This window comes from Trifolium pratense, linkage group LG7, assembly GCF_020283565.1.
Source record: "Trifolium pratense cultivar HEN17-A07 linkage group LG7, ARS_RC_1.1, whole genome shotgun sequence".
Taxonomy (NCBI): domain Eukaryota; kingdom Viridiplantae; phylum Streptophyta; class Magnoliopsida; order Fabales; family Fabaceae; genus Trifolium; species Trifolium pratense.
In genome coordinates, this window is record NC_060065.1 from 31,602,709 (window position 1) to 31,618,635 (window position 15,927).

Genomic DNA, 15,927 nt, shown 5'->3' on the forward strand with positions numbered 1-15,927 from the left:
ATTCAAAGTAGTTAGGGCCGTGGTAAAAATCGCGGTAAATCTCATAAGGTAGACCTGGTTATTGGTGGATTCCAAATGTCTGATGAATTTCAGAGCTTTTATCTGACAGGTTTGTCGCTTGCAAACTTGTGTTTCTATTTTAGGATTAGCGTTTGTTGATCCTACCAGCTTCCGACTCCGTCAACTTATTTGTTGAGAATGGTCATGAGACAAACGATATTTTTACGGCCGAAACAACAAACAAGAATACAGACGAGAGTGAGTTTTTATAAAAGGTGAAGTGGCGATAAAAATAAAAAGTACATCACTTTTATTTTTAGGATTAGTTTTATATCCAACTCAGGACTTATAACGTATTACCGAATATCTCACTACTAAACCAAACATAGTGGCTTAAGTACATCTTTTTTTGTTGTCAAATAGCATAATGGCTAGAAAATTCACTTTAAAAGTGAATAAGTAGAGTGTCCTGAATTCGAACCCGGACTCATGCATTATGCATATATAGTATGATGTTCATACTAACTGAGCTAAGCTCACGGGACACATCCCCATTTTTATCCTAAATGTAACTCCACTCTTTTCTTTTTTATTTATTATTATCTTTTGTTTTGGCCTTATCCATATTCCATATTTAATAACAATTTAACAACAATTGCCTACTTTTCTTGTTTTTTTTTTATATAGGAATACTTTTTTTTGTTAATATATTACTCGTATTTACTATATTCTAGTTCTAATAATAATACATCTTTTTAAATAAATATAAATATATTTAACATTAATAATATAAACCTATTATTTGTTCAAAAAAAAAAACTTATTATCAAGCTAAACACAGATAATTATCACACCCTATATAAAAATAATTATCACACCAAAACAAACTTACATTTTTATTTCTATTTTTTTACAAGAAAAAGCAAACGCATACAGTATATAGTATATAGACACACAATAAGCGATATACATACATGATTTGAGTTCAAATTTGGCCAGAACAATCATTATCTTATTTTTCTTACTTCTTCCGAAATATTGGAAATCAATAAATAGTTTATCCCATGGAAACATGCCATGTTTGCACGTGAGAGCTTTGTCTGCTTCTTCATTCGAATCAAATACAAGCATTTTCCTTTGAAGAATAGATAATGAAAGCACAAATCTTCCTCATATTTTTATTTAACATTTTTGCATTCCAGATGCATCAATTTTTGCCATGAACTCGCCATTATATATCATCCTTGGGACAAGCCGTTCCACTATAGCCTAGAAGTGTCAATTTGACGGCGAAGGTGCACCTAATATGGCAAGTGATATCATATTCAATGCAAGAAACCAAATTCTATCCTCCTTGCGGGCCTTCTGAATCCAGAACAAAAATAAGTGAACAACACAGTTGTTAGTATGCCTCGAATCAGATTAGTTCCAAGGCGAAGAGAAAGAAGAATACTGCATTTTCATAGAACGTGTAGCTAACTAAAACATAAAGTAAAAAAAAGGTTAATAAACAGAAAAAGGCCAGAATCTAGTAGAGCATACACCATTCTCATATTAGTACCAGCAAGAAATACTCCGACCAAACCGGTTCTATCATGAAAATGGACCAATGTTTTAAACACTAGTCAGGATTGGTGGTTTAGTTTAATAATACCATTCAATCACAGTTCAACCTAAAATTTAAAAATTCGACTAGTTAAACCAGTCGAATGAAAAACTCAAAATTTTGCAAGTTAAATTTATGGCTTGTTTTCAAAACGGGTGCTCAAGACAGACAAGACAATGATCACAATTCACAATTGATTATTTTCATCCACAGAAAAGTTCATAAATAGTTTATAAAACAAGGCCTTCAAAACAAGTTTCTTATATGTGGAAGATATTAGTTAATCAAGTATGTAAGCCTGCATGATTTTTTTTTTTTTGAAGAAGCTAAATTAGCCCACCCAAATTGGCACTAGAGAGAATCGAACCTGAGACCTTAAGGAGGAGCACACTCTCAGGTCCCAAGTCAATACCACCAGACCAACCCAAGTGGGTTAGCCTGCATGAGTTTTTGGACTTGTATACGCATCGAATGATGCATTTATTGTATTCTGTTTTTGTATCTAAAAGTTCTTAAAGAAAGATTGTGTTGTTGTTAGTCTGGCAATGAAGGAAAAATGCAACTCCGATCATTGTCGCTTTGTTGCAAATTCTTATACGTTTAGGTTTTAGAAAATGACAAAATTTAAAGGGCATTTCTTTAGGTGTTTTTAAATGGTTCTTAACTTCCCATGAATTCCTCAACTATATAAGTTATCAACTAACTTATAGCTTAGAGCCTAAGCGAGATAAAGTCAAATGATCAATCTGTATAATTCATTCATATAACAAGGCATCATAACCGCCATTTGACTCATGTACCCAACCCATATAGTGGGAAAAAAAAACTTTGATGGTGGTTGTACGACAACAATATTACCTTCTCTTTCTCCAATTTTGCAATGTGCACAGATGAAATATGTGAATTAATATCCTTGTGAAGCTCGTCTCGCACTTTTGAAGCATCCCAATTAGTTTGTCTTACAGACGCGTCTGAAAAATGCAAATAATGATAAAACAAAACAACAAATAAGAATGAGCATATATATATATAAAACAGTTTACATGATGACTGAGACGAATTAACAATTCCATATGAAGTAAAAGTGTAAAACCATGCAAGAGAGAATATGTTCCTCTAAAGCAAGCTTACGGAGACATATCAAGAATGAACGACTTATATGATGCATCCTAAGATTAAGACAGACTGGTGTAAAGGTACTGTAAGTAATGTTATTTCTTTCATTTTATGTATATGACCATGAAAAAAAATAGAGCAACTACAAAAGCCAATCTGGAGCCAGACTTTCTATATCTATGAAATTTAAGAATGATAAATTCCTAAAGACTCTGCTTCAAGATTAAATAATATATTTTATATAACACATAATGTATATATAAGGAGAATGGCCACATGACAACTAGTGTAAATTTAAAATAAATTTAAGAATAATGTATCTGATTATTACCGGTAGATCCTTTATCAAAGTCAAGCATAATATACCGAGTCCAGTAGTGAACAGATGAAGCAAACTCTTCTCCATTGCCTAGTGATCCATCCAGCGTAGTCTTAAAATCTTTTAAACCTTTAGAGTGTAGATGCCCTATCATAGTTTTATAAGCAGGGTGCACTGTCTAAAAAGTTGAAGCAAAAACAAAATTCATATGAAAAGTTTATGCTTTAAAAATGATATAGGATACAATTTTCTAGGAAATCTTAGGCCTTTTATTTAGATTCCGAGAATATTTTAAAATAATACATAATATTTTAAAATATCACCAATAGGACCTTCATGTACACACACTCTCCCGAACTGGATAAACACTAGAGCGGAAGAAAGACATTGGGAACTATAAAAGTTAAACTAATCCCACGTCACAGTTCAGTAATAGCTAAGAGAGAACTTAGCGTGGTGTTTTAATAAAGAGGCTTGAGTTTATATTTCAACCGTCCGGTCCATAGCAAAAACTAAAATAGAAACAAAGCCTTTAGAGATAGCAGGTGGCCTTACATCCAATACATTTGATTGAAATTGCTTCCGTTTTGCATTTCTCACAGCTTCATCAAAGAACATTGTTTCCTTGTCATATCTGTTGACAACATATATTATCACCATATGAAAAATAAAATTAAGAAAATGAAACTTTTGGAGACAAATAAATAATTAAAAAATCCCAATTCAATTCCAATAGTTCTTACACTTCTTCAATGACTCATAAACATACACATGAGTTATTAGGGGTGGGGAAATTTTATTTTTTTTTTGAAAAGGCTAAAATATTATATTATATATAAGTAAAAGGAAGGACAAAGTACAAGGTGTACCAAGTTCCCACAAGATACACAAACAGCAACCAAAAAGATAAAAAAAAATAGCAAGCCACTTGGCTAGAAAGCCTAAAGAACCTACAAACAGCACACAGGCCCAAGGAAATTTTGATTTAACATGGTAAAGAAATTTGTCAAAACAAAATAAAATTCAAATTCAATTCCAATAATTATTACACTTCTTCAATGACTCAAACATATACATGAGTTATTAGGGGTGGTGAAATTTTGATTTAACTCAGAAACTAAACATCAAAACAAGTAGTAGTTATGAACACATGTTTATTCTGAGATTGAATAATTAAATCAAGTAATCGACCAGCATCTGGAACTTACAGAGAAAGGTAGGTATCAATAATGGAGCTCAATTTTTTCCCAAAGCCTTGTACTGGACCTAAATGAACAGCTTTCTTCAACTCCAGCCAACCCTAAGCCAGATTCATTCAGATGGTGACTATTTTTAAAATAATTGATGCTACTTAGATGAGTAAAGTAGAGGGGATAAGGATCAACACCTTATCAGAACGTAGTTGACTATGCTTTTCATAAGCAATCTCTTCACAACGCACAGTTGCAACCATTACCTGTTATAAAATGCAAATCCATAAGAAACCGCACCACGGCTGCATCTAAAATATCAGATTATTGTGAAGCTAAACCACTGTTACATCTGAAAAATGAGATATTGAAAACCTTATGAGCTGGGAGATCGAGATCCTTGTTTTCTCGTATGACTTTCCATATATGTTGTGCACTAATAGAAAAAGCAGATGCAGGCACAACACCACGCCGATCACCAGCTAGACCTCCAGGTGCAATAGAATGAATGAAACGTTGTTGTAATTGGGCAACCTGTATGAAAAATGTAACAATGTGATCTATACCATAGCACATATAAGATAGAAGTCAGGATGAAGAAGTTTTGATGCAAAAAGTTTCAAAACAATCTGCATGCATATTTATAGCCAAACAATTGTCTATCAAGAGACCAGTATGAAAGCAAATAGGAATTAGAAATCGTTCTAGAATTAAAGAGAAAAGTTAACGAACTCCTTAAATAAAGCAAAGTGATAACGGAGAGGGTACCTCCTCTTTGAATTTATCCTCTTCGAGTTCATAGTTTGACAAAGCAGTAACTTCCACCTTCAAATGAAGAGTCGGTAATCATAAGCCACAAAATATACATAAACAATTAATCATGCATGTGAAAAGGGGAGATAGGTAGATCTTACATTAAAAAAATCACTAAGAGGAGTGTGTACATGATTGTGAGGTTTTGGAACTGCATCCCAAATCTGAGGAATTCATATCATGTTTAAAAATGATGGTGAATAAAATAAGAAATCAAATAAATGAAAAAACTAAGAAACGAAATAAATAATAACACCTTTTGAATATCTGCTCTTAGAATAGACTCCAATTTTTCCAGCGGAGTCTGTGTAGAGAGAAAGAAACATGATAAATCATTGAGTAGAAGTACAGAACTGAAGGACGCATTGTCAATAAAGGATAAAGTGTATAGACCTTTGATTTATCCCGTATAACAAAAAGCAATGTTGTCTTCTGGGGACTAAATAAACATAAATGCATCATGGCCTAAAAACAAAAAATAAATAAATCAAAGTGTATAATATTAAAACTGAATACCAAACAGAGGCAAATTCATGGCTACAAACTACCTGAAAAACTGTTCTTAAAAGAGGTTTATTGGCTGCTTGTTCACGACCAATATCATGACACCACCTGTCCATAAAATAAAGGACAAAACTTAGATATAGTTTCTGATGCGCAGTTTTTACTTTTCTCTGATTACAATTCAGTACATGGAGTACATGGATTATGTATCCAATAATATCGCTAGAACAACTTTGGATTTTAAGTCAAGGTAAAAATTTAATCCACATGGTACATTGTAATTAGCATAAACAGCACCTATACAATACAACAATTCCCAATATAAAATCTTCAATGGCTGTCGAAAATGGAATGGTCTGTATATAAGTCTATTCTAAGCATACAAAGCTTCTTTTAGTTTCTAGTTTCTGATAAATGCTGAAATACAGTATGAAATACAGTGTACTACATTATATTTCATCCTACAGTATACTACATTATAACATTTTATTTCATCTACTTTTATGTATATCATCTACTTCCATATCTTGCGTTATGAAATACAGTATACTACATTATATTTCATCCTACAATCACTAGTACACATACAATGTCAATGATCCCAAGTGTCAAATAGATAAGTTGCATACTAGAATATAACAAACATGAAATTTACCAAGTTCATTGCCATGGATTCCCCTCCCTACCATCACTATGATCCTATTCCTGCCATCATCAACACTCACACCTTGTTGAACTCTCAAGCTTATCAACAACCAACCTACTGCAACACTCCACCATCACAATCGAGCCAATACATTTTGCCACCATCCATACCATACATCAACAACCATATCTCACCACCACACTCATACCCAAATTTCATTGCCAATAATTCCCCTCACTACCTTCCTCGTCACATTGATTCTGTTACGCAATTTATTTCACCGTTCCCAAAGAGCTTGCATCCAAGCCATTTCCAATCTTGTCTCTGACATTTCAACAATCAACAAATACCACACACCTCCGTCCACCTACAACAACAACAACATCACTACCTCACCATCACCAATTTGGGGCTCCCAGAGAGTTTGCAACTCACTACAGAGAGCGTTTACTCCATTTCTGAGACTGTCAGCAACTCGCGAAGAGGTGACGCGTGAGCGTAACGCAGAACCACATGAAATTGTTATTGACGGAAACGATTTTTCCAACATTTCCGATTCAATCTCTGAAATTATGCACAATCTCTGAAAAGGTATTTGTTGTTGAGACCTTCAATTCTGATCTCGTTCCTGACTCTGTTCAAGAGCGAAAGCAACACGTCACTGAGGCATGTAAAGATCCGAACCAGTCACGTCTAGAACTCAATAGTTCTAACATCGTCTTTTCCGGCGCAACATTAATATAGTCAAAGTCGAAATCTCCAACGCAATGGATTGTTGTTTTTTAATTGATCGATGTATTTAGTCAATTTTTAAGAAGAAATATATCCATGAATATAAAAAATAAATGATCATTTATCACCGCGAAATAAGTAAATTTTCGTTTACTCCCCTATGCAGATTTTTTTTTGTTTACCCCCTGCAAAAAATAGATTCACTCATTTTGCCCCATGTGTGTACAGCAGACATGTGATTGTGCAAATTTGATGACGTGGCTTGTACACGTGGAAAAAAACATTTATATTTATTTTTAAATTTCACGTCAGATAATATTTTTTCAAAAAAAAAACTTTTCCTACAAAATTAATAAAACGAATTTTTTTTTCAAAATTAAAAGAAAATCCTACAAATAAAATTTTTTTCCCTACAAAATTTTAAAAAATTCCTACAAATAGTTTTTTTTCGTACAAAATTATTATTTTTTTCCTAAAATAAAAAAATGAATTTTCATATTTTTCTCTCAAATAAAGTTAATTTTCAAAATAAAGATTTTAAAAATTTATTTTCAAATCTTTTTGGTTTAAAAAAAACAGAATCTTCGCCGGTTTGCTTCCACCGTCATGATCATATTCGTTGTCGTCTTCTTCAATCACAGGAATCGTCTTCTACTTCGTTATTGTCTTCTGCTTCTTCTATTTTTCTAGTTCTAGGGCAAATGATTTTGGTATAAGAGGAAAACACAAATAAAACTTCTTTTTCTATTTTTTTTAATTCAAAGAGATTAACAAAAAAATAATGTTTTGTTTTTAAAAAATAAAGATCATGTTTTTTTTTTAATTCAAAAAGATTTGAAAATAAATCTTTAAAATTTTTGTTTTGAAAATAAACTTTATTTTGGAGTAAATATTTATTTTGGGAGCAAAATAAGAAAATTCATTTTTTTTTGTTGGAATTTTTTTTTAATTCTTTGTAGGAAAAAAAATTATTTTTTTTGCAGGAAATTTTTTAAAAAATTTTGTAGGAAAAGAAATTTATTTGTAGGATTTTTTTGGGAAAAAAAAAAAAAGAAAATCCATTTTTTTATTTTGTAGGAATTTTTTTTTTAAAAAATATATATTATCTGACGTGGAATTTAAAAAATAAATATTAATTATTTTTTCCACGTGTACAAGCCATGTCAGCAGATTTGCACAATCACATGTCCTGCTGTACACACGGGGGGTAAAATGAGTGAATCTATTTTTTGCAGGGGGTAAACAGAAAAAAAAATCTGCATAGGGGGGTAAACGAAAATTTGCTTATTTCGCAGGGGGGTAAATGATCATTTACCAAAAAATAAATTTTTTCTTATTTATAGGATCAGAGGGAGTAACATCGATTGCATAGGTCCTCCGAAGCACCATATTGTCGGTCATTTCACAGACCATGTCCTACTCGTCTGGTTAAAGGCGCTCAACATATTTATAACCTTGGAAATGTTGAGTCATTTTGTGATTTTGTTCCGTTGACAATATTCAAACTCCACTGTCCACTGCTCAACAAATAACTCTTCACTTCAAAGTTGTCATGTCTTCCCGTTCTTTGTGAACGTATTTCCGATATAAATCACCTCTTTGACATTTAAGTGTAACAAATCTCTTTCTACCATTCCACCATTATCAGACTTTGCAATCACAACAACAAATCCTAACTTATGTTAAATCACATAATTCATAAAATCATATGTTTGCGGTTATCAAACTTCCTTTCCGCTGTGAATTCGGTGCGGAAATCAACCTTAGGAGTCACAGCCTTAGGTGGTTCGTCGGGCGGCTTTACATCAACATTATGTTGTTCTTCGACCTTAGGTTGTTTGTCTAACTTAATATCAACCTTATGCCAATCCTCTTTACTTGCATTTGAATCATCCATAACAATTCCTAGTTTCAGTCCCAGAGTGGTTCGCTAACGAGGGTGCGAACTCTCCCATGCTAGTTCGCACACTAGGGAGCGAAATGTACCAGTGCAAGTTGCTTGACGTGACTGAAACGAAATGCTTAATAATTCGAACAAGGAATGTTTTAGAGTCACATTACCTTTGCATTCAACTCAATATAATGTATGTGGAGCTCCTTGATGCTTGTTTTGCGACTTGGAAACACGATTTCGCCTAAAATGACCTTTTTTTAAGGGTTTGGAGAGGGGGAAAACAGTTGGTGAAGTTGTGTACTGTTTATGTCTGAAGGTTCATGTATATATATATATATATATATATATATATACACACACACACAAACACACTATTCGCTGCGTAGAATGTGAACGTTTGAGAAAAGTTCGCATTTGACATATCGAACACTTTTTTTTTTAAATTCCCAGCGGGGTGATTGCATTTTGAGGGTGACCTAACGGTCACATCTTTGCCACACACGCTTTTTAGGATGCGAACAAAGGTGATTATGCAAGGCCAATGGAATGTAATGAATCAATACATGCCCTAGAGAATAGGGTAGACTCGAGTTGTATTAGGTATTTTTAGGTGATGAATCATGCTTTCTAGGAGGATCTAGAAGAATTCAATTAGATGAGTCATTGGTTACTTTGTTAGGACTTAATTAGGATTAACCAATGTAGTAAACAAAGGCTCATGTGATTAGGAAACAAAATGAATGAAAGAAATTAGTTATTTTAACTTAGTCTACTTTGTTAGTCTCTTTTAAAAAAATTATGAACAACTAAAAAGTTGTTTATAACAACTCGAGAGCTGTTATTTAGACATCAAAAGGTACAGACAAAAGATGGACATCTTCTTATTTATACATGTTGCATGCAAATCGAGGCCAGAAAAATATTAAAAAATTCCGAAACCGTATTTTTATCACCGTTTTGTCGGTATTTTGTGTTGAATTATCATTTCCGTATATAACTTAGTGTAGTTTCGTCAAAAAGAAAATTGTTCATAACAACTTATTTCAAGCTAGTTTCTAAGGAGCGCAATAAAAGAATGTTGCAATTTGGAAGTAAAGTTGCTTGAAAACGTCTAAGTTACCATGATGCTTAAATTTAAGGATCACCCCAAAATTTCATTCATTTTATCAATTATAAAGTACAAATCTAGGCCTAAAAGCTTACATGTTTATCAGAACAATATCTGAAGCTGCCAAAGCAAATAGAGCACTCTGCTTCTCAAAAGCGGTATCATCCTGAGAGATATAAATTAAAATAAAACAACAGTGAGCTCTAATGTACAAGAAACAAAGATATGGAACAACTCAATAATATCAAATATGTCCCCATGCGCATAATTACAAACAAACAAATATGCAAACAGGCATGTAAGTAAAGTGAAGCTAGAACATCCATAAAAAGCAATCCTTCGCTATTTTGAACGTGCTTCGGCCTTAAGGTTAATTTTCTTAGAGGTGTGTTATATAAACACAAAAAAGTTGGACAAAAATATAACACGTTTTTTCTCCACTCACAGCATGGATATCGAGGCATGCAACAAATATTAAAAAAAAGATAAAAAATGTAGTTTTGTTGTATTTTTGTTAAAAATTTGTGTTTAAATAACATTTTTCATTTTCTTAAAGAGTAATGTCATGAGTGTTAATGTTAGCAACGATTTTCTAGGTCTCGTAGAGAGATTCCTTCATTGTAGTGTGGGCTCCCTACCTTTTGTCTATCTTGGTTTATCGATGGGGGCAAATCCTCGGCGGGGGTTAGGGCTGGCGACGACTTGAGCCAACTCGTGAATAGTTCGAAGCTCGATTTGATAATTGACTCGTGAACTTGGTTCATGAACCAAATGAGCTGAACTTTAGTTAAAAATTAAGTTTGTTAAATAAATAAACTGAACATAAACTATATATAGTTCGACTCGTTTGCTTCACAGTTCTTCTTTTTGTTTCAGTGGTCTCTCTCTCAAAACTTATTATTCTCAGTTTTTAAATTTTCAATATGGTTGTCTTTTTCTCTTAATTCAATCGTACTCACTTTCTAGGCAGGAAATTGAACCCATTCGTGAAATGGAGCGGAATGAAATGGAACGGAGTGGAGCGGAACAAAGTGGAATGGAATATAGTTTCCATACCATTGTGACGGAGCGGAATGTTTCCATTTCATTGTTTAGAAAGTGGACGAAATCGAATGAATCATAACTTTTTTATTCCATTTTTATCCTTATTCAAAAAAGCATTATCATGTAAAATCAAAACATTATTCTTTAGGGTTAAATATATTTATAGTCCATTTAAAATTAGGTCCTTTCAAATTTAGTCCATATATTAAAGGGTGGAAGGAGAAATGTTTATCCAGGGCAGGGAAAGAGACTCTGATCAAAGCTGTCGCGCAAGCTATTCCTAATTACATTATGAGTTGTTACAAGATTCCTGAAGGCTGCTGCAACAATATTGAGTCTATGCTCTCCAAATTCTGGTGGGGGTCGTCAGAAAATCAGAGGAAAGTTCATTGGCTAAGCTGGGACCGTATGGGAAAATCTAAATCCAAAGGAGGACTGGGTTTTAGAGGTTTTAGTGATTTTAACAAGGCCTTATTAGGAAAACAATGCTGGAGAATCATCACTGACGAGACTTCTTTGCTATCCAGTGTTCTCAAAAGTAGATACTTCCCCAAAACCAACTTCATGTCGGCTAATACTGGACATCAACCAAGTTATGCGTGGAGGAGTTTAATGCACACAAGAGAAGTGATTGCGCTGGGTATGAGATGGTCTATTGGAAATGGTCAGCAGGTTAAAATTTGGTCGGACGCTTGGATCCCTAGCACCTCAAATTTCAAAGTGTGGAGCCCAATAAAAAACCTTGAGCCTAATGATCTAGTTTCAAAGTTAATCGATGTGGACACAAAGCAGTGGAAGCGTGATTTGGTGACTAACAGTTTCAACAATTATGAAGCCAATCAAATTCTTAGTATCCCCATCTCTTGGAGGTTGGCAGAGGATAAAAGGATCTGGAACTAGGAAAGAGATGGCAATTATTCAGTCAGGTCAGCCTACCACATTTTGAAAGAAGGTGCAAGTTTAAACACACCAGAACCCTCTACCGCTAGTAACCAAGCTTTTTGGAAGGCTCTTTGGAAAGTCCAGGTACCTCAATGTGCTAAAAATTTTCTATGGAGAGTGGCTAGACATATCCTACCTACTAGGGAAAGATTGGAATCAAAAGGGATCTATTTAGATCCAACTTGTCCTCTTTGTCATGTTGAGAAAGAATCTCAAGACCACTTGTTCATGCACTGCCAAGTGATTCAAAGGTTGTGGTTTGTTTCTCCGCTTGGTTTACATGTCCCTCCGTTAATGAGTCTGTCTGATTGGATGCATAAGTGGCTCACCAACTCCAACCTTCAAGCAGCTCAATTATTTAGCCTCACCCTCTGGCGCATTTGGAAAGGACGAAATGATGTTGTTTTTAATAAATCCCAATTCTGTCCTGTGAAAATTGCATCTGAAATTTCTGGTTTTGCAGCTGAGTTTAATGAAGCCTGCAATGTTTTTACAGGTGAGGGCAGCTCTGATCTAAGCACTACTGCAGTTGATGGTTGGGTTTCTCCTGCTGTGGGGGTCACAAAAATTAACATTGATGCTGGCTGTTTTGATGATAATTATACTTGTTGGGGACTGATTTCTAGGAACTCTGAAGGTGGTGTGTTAGCAGCGATTACAAAGAGAGAAACAATTAATTCTACACCTCTAGTGGCAGAAGCTTTGGGGTTGTGATGGTGTCTCAATTGGATTCTTGAACAAAAATTGCAGGATGTGGTTGTGGAATTAGACTCAGAAGTTGTAGTGAAGTGTGCTTATGGGTCTTTTTGTAATGCAGAAATTGATTTTATAATTGCTGACTGTCTTGACTTGTTAGGTAGATTGCTTAATGTTAGTATAGTTGTTGTTAAGAGGTGTAAGAATAGGGCTGCTCATGGCCTTGTAGGAATGGCTAGAAATGTAGGATCTATGTTGTGGTGGGGAAATGTCCCTGAACCTGTTGCCTCTATCATTTGTAATGACATTTTATTATTGCAATGAATGAGAAGTTTCATGTCAAAAAAAAAAAATGATAATTTTAGTCCTACATAAGCTTGTAAGATTTTTCAATTCGTCCATTCATACAGTAGGTCTTCCGATTCAGGATTTCATAATCATGCATAAAACGATATTTGTAACAAGGTATGAAGAAACATATGAAGAATTTAAAAAAAAAAAAAAGTAAAAAAGAAGAAGAAACATAGAATCCATCAATTATTACCTCACCCCTCTCACTTCCATCAGAACCCTCTAAATCCATAGCAATTGTGCACGGCTCAATTCCAGTACACTTAGCTATCCAAATACCTTTGGTTGTTTGAGATCTGCAAAAACATACTCATTTATCATAAAATAAAACATAAATAACATTAAAAAAAAAAATCCAATTTACATCTATCCACTTCAAATGTTAATTTCTATACCCACAAATAATATATCTCAATCAATCAATTCAAAAACCTAACCTTCCCCTAAAAGCATCCATCTCCTTGAATTTAGTGCCGAAAAGATGATTCATCAAGGTACTCTTCCCTGCTCAAGCAACAAAACCAAACAACAAGATTAGATCAAAACAACAAAAATACACATAACCATTACAAAAAAAAAATAAAAATTGTACTTAAACTTAATGAATAAAAAATAAAAAATAAAAAACTTCACTTTCACCATAAGCCACTTCTAAGTTCAATCAAAGTTCAAAGTTTTTTTGTTTGGCAAGAATTTTTTTTTTTAAGCAAGAACTTAAACCCTAGTCAAAAGACATAAATAAGTTACTAACGATTACTAAGAAAGACCGAAAACTAACCGCTACTTTGAGGTCCCATGATAGCAACGGTGACATAAGAAAGATCAGAGGAAGCCATCTTTGAAGTTTTGATGAAATTATCGAGACCGGTGACGTTGAAACTTCCGTCAGCGTCAATGAGTTGAGTGGCGCAGCAATCGATGGTTGTTCCCATGGTGATGAATATACTTTAGTTTAATTGTGAAGATTAATGAGTTTAATTGTAATCAACCCAATTTAAACTAATATGCAAGTTATACTAATTCAACCCAAGTAATTATACTAATACAAGTTGTACTGAAGGATGGTTCTTAGTAATTGTGAAGAAGACTTAATGACTATAATTCAACCCAAGTTATACTAATACTACTGAAGGATGGTGAGCGTGTAAAATGCGTGGTATAATCTTAGCGGGTGTTTGAGGATGGGAAAAAGTATGAGAATTCCTCACCATGCATGGGACATGTCACGTGTATTTTTTTGTAGGGTCATGCTAAACAGTGCCCCCGGGGCACTTGTTAAACATACCTAAAAAGGAAATAAAAAATAAAATTTATATTGAAAAGACAATTTTTTATACTTTTGAGGCATTGAATGCACGCATTTCGAGACAGAATTTCTATTTTAACATGCTTAACTAGTGCCCGGGGGCACTGTTTAGCATTTTCCTTTTTTGTATTATAATCCCAACGGCACACTTAAAAATTAAAATACATAGTTTCTGCGTTAACACATAAGACAAGGCCGTCGCCAAACACTTGACTTTGGAGGATAAGTATGTCCCATAAATGAACGAAGATGTTAACATTTGGAAACCCAGTTAAGTATAGAAAATTTATTCTTGTCTTCAAGGCCTCGTCTTATGTGATATTAAAAATGTAGTTCAGTTATACCTCTAATATAATTCAGGGCTAATGTTAAGTGGTTCACCGTGGACAAGTGATCTATGTATATCATATAGATCCTCCATAAATTTTTGAAATTTTTTTGAAAGTCATTTGATATGTTATTGAGACCCATCAATATTTACGTTATTTAATAAACCGTTAATCTTGATTTGCCTCAATAACATATCAAATGATTTTCAATTTTTCTATGGATGATCTATATGATAAAAACTTTCAATGCAACGATGTATTTTGTAAATTTCGTATTCGTTATAATGTTATTCATGACTGGTCCACCATGGACCACTTGATGCAGTAGTCCATATTAGAATTTACCATAATTCAGTTGATAAGAACATTAAATATAGGGCCGGTTTGTTTTGGCTTTTTTTAAAATTGAATTTTATAGTGTTACATAATTTTGTGTAAAAAATTTACAAAGAAATTTTTTTAAAAAAAACTTCAAATGAAAAATTGGTTTGAATAGTTATTTTTAAAATGTTATTTTAGGTATTAATTTCATCATTTTATTGAAACTTTTTTTGGATATCAAAATTTCAAAAAATCAATTAATTTTGAAGCTAAATTACGATTTTGACTATATTTTGATCTTCAATAATGTATGTGTATTATATGATGTCAAAATTAGTGTTTCAATATAACAAAACTTGAAATATTTTAAAAAATACAATAAAAAAAATCATTTTTTTAAAGCTGAAACAAACATGTCCATGTAAGATTGATATACGAACTCTATTATAACCTATTATAACCATTATTCATTTTAAAAAGGTTAAATTCGATCTAGTCATTAGTCTTCTTCACAAAAGTATACGGTAATAAAAATGTAGTTTGCCTATTTTTATTGCTTTGCGTGTTATACTCATTTGCCAAAACTACCTCCATCCCAAAATATAAGTCAAAAAAATTTAGGCTTAATTAGTATTTTGGTCCCTAAAAGAAATTTTTGGTTTCACATTAGTCCCTTATTGAATAAAAGTCCCGCTTAGGTCCTTCAAGATGTCACTGTTTGTCAAATTAGTCCTTTCCGTTAATTTATCAACCCCAAATATATTAGGTGAACCAACATTATAGGTGGTCCACCATATACCTCAATAATTTTTTTAATCTTAACCATCGGATCTTTTTGAAAAGAAAGAAACCATTAAATTTTGCATATCCACCGGATCTAACAGTACACCATCACCAACTAGTTTTTATTTCTATTTCTTCATCTTCTTCCTCATTCCTTCATAATCCCTTCATCATGTTCTTCATAACTTCATCCTTTAAACCCATAATTTCTAAACATATCCAGAAAA

The 15,927-nt window shown here is 33.2% G+C and overlaps 1 protein-coding gene across 4 annotated transcripts; it reads right to left on the reverse strand.

Annotated features, from left to right (window-relative positions):
• Window positions 1-832: 832 nt before the first annotated feature.
• LOC123897931 (protein ROOT HAIR DEFECTIVE 3 homolog 2-like) lies at window positions 833-14,129 on the reverse strand. Of its 4 annotated transcripts, none has more exons than XM_045948754.1 (16): window positions 13,740-14,129; window positions 13,399-13,465; window positions 13,155-13,257; window positions 10,024-10,094; window positions 5,593-5,656; window positions 5,438-5,509; window positions 5,301-5,348; window positions 5,146-5,208; window positions 5,000-5,056; window positions 4,607-4,765; window positions 4,429-4,497; window positions 4,250-4,341; window positions 3,597-3,675; window positions 3,054-3,219; window positions 2,465-2,577; window positions 833-1,365 (listed from the first exon to the last, which is right to left on the reverse strand). In XM_045948754.1, the coding sequence occupies exons 1-16, from the start codon at window positions 13,891-13,893 to the stop codon at window positions 1,279-1,281; spliced, it is 1,464 nt and encodes a 487-aa protein (XP_045804710.1). In that variant the 5' UTR covers window positions 13,894-14,129; the 3' UTR covers window positions 833-1,278. The 4 variants fall into 4 exon arrangements, 3 of the variants coding, with proteins under 3 accessions (XP_045804710.1, XP_045804713.1, XP_045804712.1); XM_045948757.1 differs by having other exon boundaries at window positions 862-1,365; window positions 5,176-5,208; window positions 13,740-14,119; XM_045948756.1 differs by having other exon boundaries at window positions 862-1,362; window positions 13,740-14,119.
• Between the last annotated feature and the right edge of the window lie 1,798 nt (window positions 14,130-15,927).

Coding starts and splice junctions, on each gene's coding strand:
- LOC123897931 (XM_045948754.1), bottom strand. CDS start 13,893: ATGGGAACAACCATCGATTGCTGCGCCACTCAACTCATTGACGCTGAC. Junction 13,466..13,739: donor CATGGGACCTCAAAGTAGCG/GTTAGTTTTCGG, acceptor TTGCTTGAGCAG/GGAAGAGTACCTTGATGAAT. Junction 4,498..4,606: donor TCGATCTCCCAGCTCATAAG/GTTTTCAATATC, acceptor ATTTTATAACAG/GTAATGGTTGCAACTGTGCG.